Source organism: Doryrhamphus excisus, chromosome 3 (genome assembly GCF_030265055.1).
Source record: "Doryrhamphus excisus isolate RoL2022-K1 chromosome 3, RoL_Dexc_1.0, whole genome shotgun sequence".
Lineage (NCBI taxonomy): Eukaryota > Metazoa > Chordata > Actinopteri > Syngnathiformes > Syngnathidae > Doryrhamphus > Doryrhamphus excisus.
The window spans coordinates 27,059,196-27,075,563 of record NC_080468.1 but is presented as its reverse complement, the minus strand read 5'-3'; the positions used below and the strand labels follow the sequence as shown (position 1 = coordinate 27,075,563).

At 41.3% G+C, this 16,368-nt stretch overlaps 1 protein-coding gene across 1 annotated transcript in view; it reads left to right on the top strand.

Annotated features, from left to right (window-relative positions):
- LOC131125146 (pyruvate carboxylase, mitochondrial-like) overlaps positions 1 to 16,368 on the top strand; it is a 215,252-nt gene that overhangs the window by 47,057 nt on the left and 151,827 nt on the right. The window contains exon 10 of the mRNA XM_058066386.1: positions 3,403 to 3,521. Coding sequence (XP_057922369.1) covers positions 3,403 to 3,521 — 119 coding nt within the window. The remainder of the gene's footprint in view (positions 1 to 3,402; positions 3,522 to 16,368) is intronic.

The window sequence follows — 16,368 nt, the reverse complement described above, 5'->3', positions numbered from 1 at the left end:
ATTCGCATATTGGCCACACAGTCTGGAGATTGGGAAGGCCTGGGTTCGATTCTCCGCTTGGGCAACTCTGTGTGGAGTTTGCGTGTTCTCCCCGCGCATGCATGGGTTTTCTCCGGGTACTCCGGTTTTCTCCCACATTCCAAAAACATGCTAGGTTAATTGGTGACTCCAAATTGTCCATAGGTATGAATGTGAGTGTGAATGGTTGTTTGTCTATATGTGCCCTGTGATTGGCTGGCGACCAGTCCAGGGTGTACCCTGCCTCTCGCCCGAAATGAGCTGGGATAGGCTCCAGCATACCCCCACGACCCTAATGAGGATAAGCACATCGAAAATGGATGGATGGATTTTCCTGAGTTTGAATGAGAAGAACAAAAAAAACGGCAGATAAAACCAAATCTGATCATTCCACACAGAAAACCAAAATTGGTCTGAACACCTTAGCACCTCAAAACTGAAAAAAATTGCTAGAATGCTATGCTCCTTTGAATTTATAACTTTTAACTCACCAGTGACAGATACCAGATGCTGGCAGTTTAAATGACACTCACAGCTATTTGCCAATGGGGAACCTTTGTGTTGTGTGTCTGTGTTTACTACACTAATCATAGATAAAAAAAAACAGCAAAGAATTGTCAGGAGGATTTGAAAACCAAAATGCTGGAAAACCGGCGACAATCCCAAGGCTACAAATCTGTCGGAAATCTTTAGAAACCTGAATGTCTCAGTGTCTACTGTGCGCAACATCGTCAAGGTGTACAGCCGTTGGGACTGTTGCCAACCTCCCTGGACGCCAGAAGAAACAGTGATGAAAGATGTCAATGAAGGATTGTTTTATAAATGGATCATCAATTCATGATGAAGACTACCAAAGATTTGTGGTGACAGATAGGGCCCAGTGTCAGAAAACTTACAGAAGGACAGTGACCCACAGCGCACTTCAAAAAGCACCCATAAATGTCTTGAGAGAACACGCAGTTGGGAAGAGGCACCCTTCAAATCCGAGGGACCTGGAGCTGTTGGTAACAAATGCGAATACCAAAGAATTTCTAATTGCTACATTTTCTGGGAGAAGTGATGGATTGTGGTGCGTCTGACAGAAGCCACTGGGGTACCACTGTTTTTGACCACGACTGCACATCCATCCATCCATCTTCTGCCATTTATCCGGCATCCGGTTGCGGGGGCAAACTTCCCTCTCCCAGGCTACTTTTGCCCAGCTCTTCCTGGTGGATCTTGATGTGCTTGCAGGCCACTTGAGGGACATAGTCACTCTACCTTGCCCTGGGTCTGCCCTGAGGAGGCTCCCTACAGGTCCGGGAGGCTTCCTGCCCGTGTCACATCATCTAGTTCCTCTCCATGCGGAGAGAAAAGCTGCAGATGATGACTGTACATTTCCACCAAATTCTGTCATGTCTGTATTCTGATGCATTTGGTATCCCAGATAATGTATGCAATCATTAAAAAAATATCTAACCTAGAGTAATTTAGGCGTGTGTAACAGGCGAAGGTACTACAGCAGGGGTCTCAAACTCGCGGCCCTGGCCCGTGAGACGCTAGTTTAAGGCCCCCACCTTGATACCAAAGTTTAATATTGAAATGACAGCTTAAAGCTGTGTGCACACCGGACACAATTAAGATGATTTTGCCCCGCCCATACTGTTACCCTACCCTGTTACCCCGCCCTGTTTTGCTTTGGATTAGCAATGAAGCTAAAGGCTTAAGACGCTGGGTACAAATAAATGCAGGAAATGATTTGGAATAAAACGGAAAATACACGTCAAGATAAAGCATCTCATCAAACATGTTGTTAAAGTTACGACGCTGCTCCCAGATGGAACGGAGTACGATGCTAACTTGCTAATTGGGTAAAATTATTAAGTTTCATTAATGTTCATGTTAAAGGTTAAATAACTGTTAATACATGTAATACATGTTGATACATACAATGTACTGTACATTTGAATCTGAAAAAAATAATTTCTCTACCAACTGTATATGGTTTCTTACGTTCTTATTTGCTATTTTATTATTATTTTACTTATTTATTACTGATTGATTGATTTATTGTCTTTATGTTCTTAATTTATTTTTTGGATAGAAAAATAAAAATTAAGATATTTGAGAACAGTGGAATGTTTTATCAGATATTTTGGTGTGGAAAACCGGAACCAAAGTGCTGAAAAAGTGTAGGATATAGCAGAAGCAAAAGCATTGAAGATTTTTTATTGATTTTTTTTTTTCCAGTTTTTAATAAATGCGTTTTGGGTTTTTTTTGAAAACCTGATGCGGCTCGGCTTCACCCAGAACCTAGCTCCGGTGGCCCCCAGGTAAATTGAGTTTGAGACCCCTGTACTACAGTGTAAGAGTTAGATTTTAATTGGCATTCGTACTGAACCAACACATGGTATGATCAACTGTGTGAACACACATCGCACTCCTTGCAAGTTTACGACGAGAGAGCGAGGCGACTTGCAAGCTTGCAACACCCCGCTGACCTCCCCTTGTACTAATATAGCCCATTGACTTGGCTGTCATCGCTTATCAAGCAGCGAGTGCTCAGTCTGTTGCAGTGGCTGCTACTTCGTAGACAAGGTGAGATTGTCCTTGTGTGTGAACGCTGAAGAGCACAATGTTTCACTGTCGTCTGCGACCAGGCCTTGAGCGTTACATCCATCGTCATTAACGTGGCAGGTGCTGGTCAAAATGCACATACTTTTGTTCGGAGGGGACACCGATTTTTGCGCAATCCTTACAACAAGTAGGATATATGTCTTGTTCAGGTGCTTTGCCCAAAAGATTGAGATTTATTTCCACCATTTGTTGGAGTAGAATGCACAATACTGTACGCAGCTTCACAGTTTGGGCAATTTTAATGGCTACAAAGCCTGAAGAGGGCGGCTCGGACCGCATATTGTGCCTTGTTAGAAGCCCGCAAGATGAAGGATAAATTTGTTCACCAGTTTGGCAGCAGCACGTTGCAAAGCTCACTGCTGCACTAATTAAAAGGACATACTAATGGTTCTGAGTAGAGAGAAACATCTGTTGGCCCGGCAGACAGAAATGGATGTTCTTCATTAAATACATGGTTCTTTTTATTTTTTTATCGTATTCAGAATGATGTTCAAGTGAGTGGAGATGATTGAATTTGTCACAAACTGTAATGATCCACGTGCTTGTGCTCATACAGTGAGTGGGATTCAAGTAGTTGCACACTCAAGTACTTATGCACGCTCTCCCATTACCGAATCAAAGAAGAACAATTATATACTGTTAATTGACATTGGGGAAAAAAAAATCAAAGGCTCCTGATGGAACGCTGCAGGGAAGCCTGAATGGATGACATTAGAAGCCATGAAAGACCAGTAGAGGAAATGAAATAGTTTTTCTCTTTTGCCGCAGGTGGGTTATGAGAACGCAGGGACCGTGGAGTTCTTGGTGGACAAACACGGCAAACACTACTTCATTGAGGTCAACTCCCGACTCCAGGTGGAGCACACGGTGACGGAAGAAATCACAGAGTGAGTAGACTACTGGGAATTGGTTTCACTTTGATGGATTCAACTACTTGAAGTTTTTTAATGTCACTATTTTGTAAAGTTTTGCATATAATTAGTTGTAATCTTAATTCTATCTGTACTGTAATGGAACAATATGACCCCTAAGCGAGAGCAGCTACTCTCGAAAGCCTGAATTATACTCGAGTGAAGTCTCTATGCTTGCCCTTCTAATGCTGGCCACCAAAACACGGGGGTAGTGTTCCACTGAGAGTTGCTGTTTAGCTCTGAAAGACATGTAAAATAGATTTGTAGATTGCAGCTGATTATTTGTATATTTATACTAAAAGTTCAGTGCAGAATGAGAAAGAATTTCAGATATTTTTAATATTTGTTAAGAATTAACTTTCCACTTGTGTTAGCTTTCTAGTATCATCTCTTATGTTAATGGGTCGGTTTTGACCCATGTATTAAATCAGCTATAAAATACACTAAAAACAATAAGTTACATTCAAATTTGCTCCTCATCTCTCGGTTACCCTCTTAGGCTTCCTCATCCATGAAAATATTGGTTTTAATACTTTTGGTGTGGGCATGTAGGCCTTTTTTTGTCACTATACCCCTAGATTTCAATTTCCAAAAAATGGTAAAATGAACCTCAAAAGAATCATATTAATAAATTGAAGGTTCTTTTGTTACCTGGCTATTACTGAGAGATATAGAACAGCTTCACCACCAGCAACCTCTTCATCTGACTCGCATCATCTGTGTCTTCTGGATCATACTCCAAGTTGTCCTCCTTCTCATCTCAATGGTTATGCTGGTCTGTTTTCTCTCCCTCATTGTCACCAAAAATTTGGTCCAGATATTGGTTCACTGTACTTCTTGTCATTCCTTCCATGATACAAATTGTAAATGTGAAATCAGCCACTCAAATGAGTGAATTCACCTCACATGTGTGGACATTTTTATACTGGATGTACTGGTATACTAGAAAAGCGGTCAAAATGAGAATCCCCTGAAGCTTACATGATGAGAAGAGGAGCTGGTTGTCATTGTGTTGGCTAATTGTACTATTATGATTTCAGTTTTGGCTCAAAATATTGCTTTATAGTCCCATTATTATAACTGGGTTGAAACCGACCCTAACAATACAGTGGTCATAATTTCAACCAGACCATTTTAAAATTTAGTAAAAAAAGTTTTTTTTTGGTTTTATTTTGTTGAAATAGACTTTCCTGACAAAGTCAAAAAACCTTGATGCAATAAACTAATTTGATGTGATTGTTTTTATGCATTAAAATGTAAAACGGGTCGGTGCCGACCCTAACACAAGAGGAAGGTTAAAAAAAAATCAAATGTTGAATTACTACAACTTCTGCTTGCATCAATACCGCGGTAGCTGCCGAATTCCGACTGATACGGGGAAAACCCAAGGCCAGCTTTGACTGCAAGGTTTACAGTGTGAGCAAAGCACTTAATGTCTGGTTCTAATAGTGCCTCACACACTGACACTTCCATAGCGATGCCATAGCTCACAGTCTGATTGGCTTTTGGCTCACCTTTGAATCTTGCCAGACACCCCTGCTAGTAAACAGTGGTGACTAAAGTGACAGCTAAATAAAACTAATGTACTATATATACGTGATTACTGTATATAGGTCAACAATGACTAAACTGTATTAACTCAAAAACAAACAGAGAAAATGTTTTCATTTTTCCTGCTCAAAACAGCACAAACAAATGGCACCACTTTGGTTCAATGCAATGTTGGGGTGACCTTGCTGGCTGACCTTTGGTTGACCTATGTTATAAACTGTAATAACTCAAAAACCAAAGCAGCACAAACGTTCATTTTACCAGCACAAAACAGTACAAACGTAGCACAAACAAATGAGACTATATGACCAGAGTTTTGAGTGAGGTGGGGGTCCAACTTCACTCGAGTCAAAGACAGGGGAATAAAACCAGAATTTGTATACACGATATACAGTGACTGTATATACAGGACCACTCAAAAGTTTGGAATCACTTGCAAATTTCTTTGTTTTCCAAAGAAAAACATTTTCATGCATTTCACAAACATTTTTTTCCATTTCACAAACATTTGTATCCATTTCAGATTTTCAAAGAAGGATCTCCATTTTTGCATAGAGGCCTACTATCAACAACTGTCAGTCCTCTGCATCAATCTCCTGGTATGGCTGCTGATGCAAGTTAATAATTTCATAAGGCTAATATATATAAGAAGACAAATATCTGAGAGTGTGTAGTTTAAGACAAAAATGCCTCTCAGGTTGTCACCTGGCAGCTGCACTAAATAGTACCCGTTAAACACCAGTGTCAGTACCAACAACGAAGCGGCCACTTCAGGACTTCAGACTTCATGGCAGGATTGCCAAGAAAAAGCTATATCTCAGACTAGCCAAAAAAATTTCCAATTGATCCCAAACTTTTGAGCGGTAGTGTACATGTTGACCAAGTCACAGATTTCTTGCACAGTTATTGCATGGTTAATTGCACGGTTATTGTACAGAATTTTTGGAGCTGTTTTTATTAAGGAAAGATCTCTCCTTCACACACTTTGGATGTATCATCCTATCACTAATTTAGCATTTAAAAGTGAATGGACCAACTTACAGCATATATGTTCATTCCTCCACAATCCAGTGCCATCCCCTTGTCACACGTATGCTCTGAAACTGTAGCACTGGTCAAAAGTGCAAAGTTGACCTGACACTGCCTGACAAAACACATCATTGTAGGGGAAGTATCTACCCAAGTCTGATGTAAGAGCGTGGAAAATAATGTCGCTTAGAGCCCCGTATGAAAAATCTACAAGAGTCATAATTCATTTTCAGCACAGCAACATGCAAATGAGTGTTCACTAAAGACTCTTTGGCTATTGGACCAAAACATCTTTCACTGACGGGAGAGTTGTAAAGCAGTGCTACTGCTGCACAGAGCTTACTCAAAGGTAAATTGTGTGACGATGATCTATTGTTGCAGCTTTATTTTAAAGTGACCCTAATTGTTATTAATTATTATTTATTTTTCTGAGAAACTGGTGCAGTTTTATTTACTGTAAATTAGAAATGGAGTTAAAGGGAAGTGGCGGGCAAGCCTAAAGATAATGAAAAAGCATAAATACCATTCCTGTCTTGTGTTGAGAAGACTGTGTGCTTGGTGAGGCCCGTCAGTCATTCTCCCTTCCGTAATGAGCCACATTGGTGAATTATGCTGACAACAACAACATCAGGAACTTTTTTTGGCAGGTGCCGAATTTGCATGAGCACCCCCCCCTCCCCCGCCCTCTTGGCAGCACAAACATTGCTAGAAACGGCGTGACAAGCACCCTTGATGGATCTCTCGTCTCATGCCTGCTTTTTGTAGAAGCTTTCTGATCACCAGCCCTAGCTCGCTGGCTGGACTTAATTATCTCTGAGTCAGTGGAAACATTTTCTATTTCTATTTGTTGTTGTGTGGCAGTTTGGAGTGATAATTGCAAAGTGGCAAATTTGCTCTCCCTCAGCTCTAATTAGTGCATGTTGTATGCTGTCAGTCAGTGCTGTGTAACTGATGGATGCATGCAGTATATACATAAATTGAAGGGTGTGGAGATAATCTGCACATTAGGGTTGGGCGATATGGACCTTAGCATATATCACAATATTTGGGGGATGTATCAGGATAATGACGATATGAAACTATATAAAATGTAAATGCATGTCCCGTGACACAAGAGGACTTGCAGGGAGGAGCGAGTGGGTGTAGCTTATGCTGGTGCCTTGACACAGGAACATTATCCAGGTTTCACAGACTGAACTTTAAACTTAAACCAGGGAAATACAAAAAAATATGTACAATCCAGAAGTATTGTAAAAGTGAAGCCAATTACTGGTCCACAATTAGCGTACACTTTTGCCAAAACTTTGCTTAACCATGTTTGGGGAGGCAGTAGGGGATGTTAGGTTATCAAAACACTGCTAATGAGGAGGGGCATAGCGGGAATGTAAAAAAACGCGGTGATATAGTCGTTGGTATCTGTTAAGGCTGTCATGATAATGGATATATCAATTTATCGAAAGATAAAATAAATACAGGTCTGTCATTTTGAGTCCTCTATAAACTGACATATAAGTTAGTAAGCCATCTGTTGGATGACTAGATGACTAGAGGATGCATGTGTCTGTTTGCATTGGCGCTATATGAGATGAACACAGAAGAGAGTGAGCATCTTCTCCGCTATTAAGCCTCTTTGTGCCAGTAGAGGGGCTACACAGTGCTAGCAGTTAGCAAGCAGATGTGGGTTGGTTAGACGTGGTTAGAGCTCACATTGTATGGTCATATCACCTTGTACTTTGGTACGAGGTGCATTATTAAAAATAAAACCAAAAAAACCTTAAACTGTATTATGGAAAGCAGGAAGTGAACAAATGTAACAGTTACTGATTGTAAAAGTACCAGATGCACTCAATTGTAATCTGATGCATGTTCAAATGAAATAAAACCATTACCATTACCACATAGTAGTTGGTAATATTCTGCATTATACGTTGGTAGTGTATTTTTAATCCACCTATTGCGTTTCTATGTGTGTATAGTTCTTTTTACATGTGATGATGCGCCGCGATTCGTAGCTAATACGGAATGCGTCACACCGTCTAGTGCAGGGGTCGGGAACCTTTTTGGCTAAGAGAGCCATGAAGGCCAGATATTTTAAAATGTGTATCTGTGAGAGCCATATACATTTTGAATGCAATAAAATGTGTGCATTTTTATGTAAGACCAACAGTTTTAGATATAATGGGCTCTAATTATGTAGACCAGGCACACTACCCCACGCCAATGGGGTGTGGCCAGCATACTTTCGTGAGCAGCGCAGTGTCTAATAATAAATCAAATACTTGCTGCCATTAATGCAACTTCTGCTGCTGCATAGTTTTGAACCGTATTCAGTACACGTATTTCATTCTTTTGGCCATCTTCACCAGAAGGCTTGGTTCTGCAGCTTCAGCTATTTGACTAAAGGAGGAAAGTTTACATTTACATGTTTTTTTGACATCTCAATGACCGAGGTAGACTACAGCATTACCCAGTAATAATCAAGTTTTGGTGTTTGACCTGGAACATATCATTAGGAAAGATGGATATGGTCGGCCGTATTGCAGTAGAAAATAGATGGACAGTGATTTAACAGTGATTTCTGTGATGTTTACTTAAAAATGTTAGCAAAAATACATTTTTATTGTGGTAAGAAATGCTTGAGAGCCAGATAATGTCATCAAAAGAGCCCTACCTGGCTCCCGAGCCATAGGTTCCCTACCTCTGGTCTAGTGGCTCAAATGTGACATGGCGATGACAACAATGCCATGACACAATGATCTTTGAATGATAATCTTAATGATAATTGTTTTTTTTTAAGTCGAAATGATCAAATATCGGTTGATTATCAACCGGCAAAATGTGTTATCGTGACAGGCATAGTATCCATGGTAGTATCCATGGTATCCTCGACAAAAAAATGCCCGCTAATTGATAAGATTAGACCTAAGACTATGATGCGGATGGATAATAATATTCACAGACGTTGTTATTGTTGTTTCTTTTGGCTTTTTCCTGATTACAGAGTCGCCACAGAGGATCTTTTTTGATCCATATACGTAATAGATAGATACTTTCTATCCATCTATGTAATAATAGTAATAATAGTGGTATATAGCGGTTCAGGCAGCAGTGCTTTTCAAGATAAAAGGCTGGGTGTGCTCGAGAGATGAGGAAGAGTATCACAAGTGAATCAGACATTTTGATGAGCTGGTATCGTGGAGACAGGGACAAGTCTTATTCTAAGTCTTATATTAGATGAGAAAATGTACTCCAATCACAAACTTTGGGTCATAGTGATGATTTACAGTAAAGTAACTGTAAGTACAAACAGTAAAAGTGTAAAAATGGCCCCCAAGGCCAGACTGAGGATACCCCCGACCAAATAGCAGGATTATACTCAATGTCCAGTTAAGTTCTCTTACTGTACTTGGGCTGAAATAACAACTTTCAAAGACTTTTAGGACCTTGAGATGACACGGTGTGACATGTTTCACCATAAGGAGGCAATAAAGCATGTGTGGAGCACCTTGACGTGTACTATAAAGTCACATTTAAAGGACCCCCTTCAACAATCCAGTCTTTCTTCCTACTGATGACCTCAAATTCACACGTCTCTACCAGTGTCGCAACAACCTCCTGCACACTTGTAGTAGTTTCCTCTCTGAAGAAAAGTGCCCTGCTTTGGGGTCATTTGAATTGGCACCAGAGGGGCGAGTGCGTCCTGCGTGAAGTAGCGAATGTGACGAGCCACAGATCTCGTTTGCACAGGCCCCCTTTTCAGGCCAAGGTCCAACTCCTGCGGCCAGCGTTCATATTACAACCAGAGGAGGAAACATAGCCGCAGACATGAGGGGGAAGTATATTAAATTTGCACTTTAAGCCCATTAGTTGTCAGGCTTTCCCCCAGGTTGCACAAGCACAGTGTGGAACTACCCCCCCCCCCCCCCCATCCCCTTCTATCTATTTATCCTGCACCTTTTCTCCTCGACTCCGATCCTGATTTGAACTCCCTCCTCGCTAACCTGGCAGAGCTGGGCATTTGAAGACAACAACACAATCCCCTGCACCAGACTGGAAGCAGGCTTGTGAGCCCCTAAAGCCCCCCTCCCCTCTTTAAAGTGCCCCTCATTCCATGTTTGAGCATCAAAACCCTGCTTTATTTGCTGAAGATTACATCTGCTGGTTTTCCTCCTCAGAGTGCGAGCAGTCCTCACAGCAGGACTTAGTCTTGTGTGTCCGTCTGCTTTGCTCTTGGATGCAGAATCGGTTGATAGTCTTTCAGACATTCTTCTTCGATGCCTTATTGGAGGTCAGCGGCTACCACCTCCCTTCCCGTCATCACCCCTGCATACATCCATCTTCCTTTTAACCCCCCCTCCCTCCACACTGTCACCGGTCCACTCATTCATCTCTTGTACTGATCTTATTGTCCTTAACCTCACCTTTGCCTCATTTACTCCATGTGACGCTTCATATTTCTTTGCCACCATCACCACCTCTCCCTTTTAAATGAAATCCACCTGAAAGGAGCACTTTAATGAATCTTACTTAAAAAGGAATACTCCACCACTGAATTTACTCTCATTTTCCTTTGTAAGACCCCAATGATTGTGGATTTTATGATCAGGTAGCTTCAACTAATAGGGTCATACAAGAAAATAATAGTCACTGATGTGTACTTTTCCAATACAACATGGGAGAGGACCTGAATAGGCCTTCTACATGTGCCTTTTTTAAAACCTTTGCTGCTTTCTTGCATGTTTTTTTGTCTTAAATGCACACTGCAGTATTTGCAGCAACTTTTTCCACATTTATAATTGTATCCGATTAATTGTACGCACCACAAAAAAATAAGAAAACCCAAAGAAGTCACTGGCACGGGTGTTCCACGGGTTACGTACAAGTTGCATTCCTACCCTTGTGATTGAAGTGGGGACTTATGCCTAAATTGTACCCAAAATAACACCTGCATTGCCCATGTAACTAGTTTTTATTACTTTTTGCACAATAGTAATAATTGCAAATGCGCAACACAAAACTTCACTAAATGAGGTCCACAAGTATTCAGTGACCACAAAGGCCTGATTGGTGGATGTCTGCGGAGATGGTTGTCCTTTTGGAGGGTCCCTTTGCTCTCTCTCGCTCTCTCTCGCTCTCTTTTGGTCCTGTCTTTACAGATGATGCTCATTGGGATGTACTAATGCGGATGAAATGCTGTTATTGTGAATAGAAGGATCGTATTTCCTTGTCGATCGAGGTGGAATCTCATCACAATTTGCCCCTGTCATCCTGAACTAAAAATGTCGGACCTAACACATCGGGAAGAATTGCCAAAAAAATGTTGAAACTCATCTCTGAATACAAGCTAGCGAGCTTAGCTAAGCAGAGCAGGCTAGTTTGGCGACTCAGGCTGTATGAGTGTGTTTACACCCTGTTGTCTTTTGTAAATGTAAGGATTTTTGCATGTAATTAATAGACAATATGTGGAAAATATGTGAAAAACATGCAATACAGACCATGTGCACCAACCATTGGCATGCATTGTAACATGATTCTGCCAGTCAAATAGATTATTCAGAGTGGTGCCGTGGAGAGAGACTGAGGTCAGAGGATGAAAGTGGTCGTGGTAATATTGTGTAATGGTCATGTTGTGCTTTGAAACTAGAAACTGCAAATTAAACTGAATTATACGGCATGTTTAGACCTTTCATATTCCTAATTGAATATCTCTGCAACACGCGTTTTGACCACACAGCTGCCATTTATAACAACTTCCTCTCCTCCACTCAAGATTTTTGGAGTGCATCCTGTCAACATCTCCTGCATGCTGAAATATCTGCTTCTTTCCTTTTCTTCTTTACATATTTTACCTCCCTCTTCCACCTGACGCCAGGCTGACAAGACATCACCTTTGTCTCACAAGAAATCCTCACACTTTTCTCAGCTTCTCTTGCTGCTGTAGTAGCACACACACACACACACACACACACACACACAGGGATACACATTTGAGGGAGTAGGTGGGATACCATGTTGTGTAATCGAGACAAAGACAAGCCACATCTCTCATTCACAGATGCGTACATAAACACAGCCTCACATTCAGACACGATCTCCAAAGGCACTGAGGCAAGGCTCTATTATGCTAATACCTTTTCATCTGTCTTCTTGCTAGTGTTGCACAATCATGGAAATTCTCTTTGATGTGTATGTGTGTGGGTGTGTGCATGCGTGTGTGTGTGTGTTTGGCTGGGAAAGATGTCCACAGATATAACATCATGCCGTATATGTTCGGTGGAAACTTGATTCCAGAAGGTCCAACTGTAACCAAAACGGTTGTTAACCAAATAAATTTTTTTCCATCAGAAATAATGAAACTCCGTTTAACCCATTCCAGAAAGCCAGAACTGTGAACACAGAGTATGTTTCTGTAGTTTAACATGCAGACAATTTCAAATTCATATGTACTCCAATGACATGCCTCGTCACGGCTGTAGTGTTTTTGTACCCTTGTTACCGCATATTGCTCCTGTTGTTATATTTTACTCCTCCTCGTAGTCCTCCATGAACCGAAAATTCATGTACAGTATTCCATAATGCGCCTAGCAAAGAGGAAGCATGGCAGTGGTGCACAAGCAGTTTGACAACGGTCTACAACCAATCAGAATGTAGAACACAATTGGTGTTCCATGTAACGAGGGAGCACTGTTTAGTTCTTCTGTTTAACGCATACGTCATTTTCAATTTCTCATTACCACAAATTAAGCAAATCAAAAAAAACATGTTCAATAGAAGCCGTGGGCACCACCCCATGTAGTCATTACATTTTTATATGAATCGACAGCAAAATTGATAGTCGAGTCAGACATCTCCGAATGGAATTGTCAAATAGTGGACTATCTAAGATACTTTTAAACTGTCGAAATTCCAGCATCAAGGCTAGATTTTGGACAGCAGACTTAGTTCAGACACTATTGTACAATATTGGACTTTTTGCCACCTGAACAGCTGGTTGGTCTTAAAACCCACTTGATGGTGTATGTAATCTGATCATACAGCGTGAGGGGAAGACATTAACCTTCATGGTGGAGAAAATGAGTGAAATATCTTTGACATGCATCCTCTTGGGTTTACGCCAGCCACAACGACGACATGATAGCTTTTATGAAAACAAATGAGTTCATTTTGAAGTGAAGCCACACCGTTTTGTGCAGCATCTCCATCCCGTGTTGCCAGTTTTTCCAGCTCTTGGCAGGAAAACGACATGCTTCCGAAAAAGGAGCTCTCTGACCCCGCAGGAATAGATGGCAATGCTTCCCTTTTGCAGCTGCATTATCTTCTCATTCACTCTCGGGGGCCCAGAGAGCTCGCTGTTCTGCATCGAAAGGAAGCGCGTATGCAAGTAGACGGAACATAAGCAAATGGACGGCTTCATCAAGTTGACAGCACATAAAAAATCAGTCTATCCTTGTAAGAGTATTAAGCACCGGCCCTACTCACATGTAGTACATGAATATTTAGCTAATATGTACTGTAGTCTACATGCACCCATCCATTATAGTGTCAATGCAGGCAATGCATAGCAACACCCAACAGAAAGATCATTTAAACAAAGAGTTAAATATATTATATAAAGCATACTACAGTACCTCTGGGCGGTCGAGTGGTTAGCGCGCAGACCTCACAGCTAGCAGACCAGGGTTCAATTCCACCCTCGGCCATCTCTGTGTGGAGTTTGCATGTTCTCCCTGTGCATGCGTGGGTTTTCTCCAGGTACTCCGGTTTCCTCCCACGTTCCAAAAACATGCTAGGTTAATTGGCGACTCCAAATTGTCCATAGGTATGAATGTGAGTGAGAATGGTTGTTTGTCTATATGTGCCCTGTGATTGGCTGGCGACCAGTCCAGGGTGTACCCCGCCTCTCGCCTGAAGACAGCTGGGATAGGCTCCAGCACCCCCGCGACACTCGTGAGGAAAAGTGGTAGAAAATGAATGAATGAATGAATTTTGCCAATGTCTGAAATCAGCTGGGCTAGGCTCCAGCATACCCCCACGACTCTAGTGAGGATAAGCAGCATAGAAGATGGAATAGAATCTTTCTTTTGTCAATATAGCTCAAGTGTGCCTTGCAAAAATCAGTCCCTAGAGGGAGTTTATGAAAAATGGTTGGGATTGAATGAGTTAAAATGATCTTTCACACTTATTATATATAAAAATGTCTTTCTATATGTGATTAATTGTGATTAATTATGAGCTAACCAGTCCAGGGTGTACCCCGCCTCTCGCCCGAAGACAAATGGGATAGGCTCCAGCACCCCCTGCGACCCCCGTAAGGAAAAGCAGTAGAAAATGAATGAATATATGAATGAATACAGTACCTCTTTTCACCTTCCTGATGATGATTACAGTTGTATCTCAATTGATACAATTGATACAATTTGGTATCTCAGGGAACTTTTTTTCTCCACATATGTATATAATTTGTGTCCTCTTGGTAAAAAATCTGCATATAAAGGAAAATACAACATACATGCATGCCGGGCTACAGGCATAAATTCACCCTAAAAATGGAAAATACAACATGCATGCGTGCCAGGCTACAGGTGTAAATTAACCCTTAAAAAAGGAAAATACAACATGCATGCGTGCCAGGCTACAGGTGTATACGTATTCACCCTAAACAGGCGTTGCTGCAGGCTTGCATTTCTCAGTGCACATCCGTGTGCTCTCATCCTTCCCTCACCTGTCAAGTGTGGACATGAGACCGTGCACACGCATTGATGTTTCATGGCTCCACAATAGGCCAGCTAATTTGTCTCAAATGTTTGCTCTCCATCATCATCAGAGCCAACTGAGTGTCAGGAAGAAAGAAACAATACAATCATTTACAAAATAGAGAATGAGGATGAGCAGGAGGGAAGAGGCATGAGGAGAATCGGAAGAGGAGGTGAGTGACCGCAGGCAGCAGTGGGAATATCGTAATGAATAAGCAGAGCAGAGGTTCAGGCCTGGGCTGGTTAGATATGTTTGAGTGGATGTAGAGTCGCGCCATTAATACATGTCACACATTCTAAGCTTCGGTCACACACTTGGTCCATGAGCCTCTTTTCCTTTTGTCTACTTTCACTTTCCCGTAGCCGTGTGTTCAACGTTGATTAAAGCTACCATCTTCCGCTGCAGTTTGTACACACTCATTCCCTCTTAACCCGCTCTCGGCTCCTCTGGTCTATTTCCCTCAAATGTTATTTATTTATGTCGCTCATGGATAATTGAATGTGTTTTCCCACTCCTGCCTTGGCCTCATCCTTGCCTTCCTCCTGCTTCTTTACTCGGCATCTTCAGCATTATGGTGCACACTTGGCAGCACTCCTGTGGTCACATGCTAGGTGTGTGTGTGTGTGTGTGTGTGTGTTTATGCAACAGCCACTGACGAGGTAAGTGCATTGTTGGCAGGCCTGGATGCACTGCAATGAGCTTGATAATGACTATAATGATTGTCAGTGTGTTTATGCATTTGAGTAGGTCCTGTGTTAAATAATGATTGGCCATATCAGCCTTTATGCTTTGATTCGCTGAGGATTGGAGACAAAAGCATGTGAGTAAGCACAGCTGTACGCTTGTGTGGGTTTAGAAGGGCAATGAGTTATGAAATCATTTTAAGGCGATTATAATTGTGCAACGAAGCGTCCAGTGAGTGATTGAGAAGCACGCTGATGGATGACGAGAAGGTGTCTGTGTGTGTGTGTGGCGATTCATGATAATGGAACAGATACTCATCGTGATGATAATCACAGCTTTCATTGTTTTAGCTAGTATGAGATGTTTTTGTTGGCGCCTCTCTGCAAAGCATTTATGCATTTTTGTTGTTTTTAATTTTGCAGTTGCCACATTTACTGAGCTGCTTCTGAGCAATAATTGTAATGCACACGGCAACAGAACACACTTGTTAAATGAATAGGGATTATTGTTGCCGTTTAGTAGGGAAGCAATAATAGCTAAAAGAAACAAACTTTGGCTAGAATTGCCTGTTTTTTTTTTGTTTTTGTACTGGTTTCACCCTTTTTGTCCAAGTTTGCATCAGTGCAATAATACAGCAGGGATTTTTTTGAAAGAAGAAGTTTAAAGCATTACACATACGTATAGAGCAGTAATTTTTATCTTTAATACAATGTAATGAACAATTAATGAATTAGTGGAAAACAATTTATTATTATTACAGTTACACATTCATTATGACGGTCCGTGGTTATGACGCACTTCCATA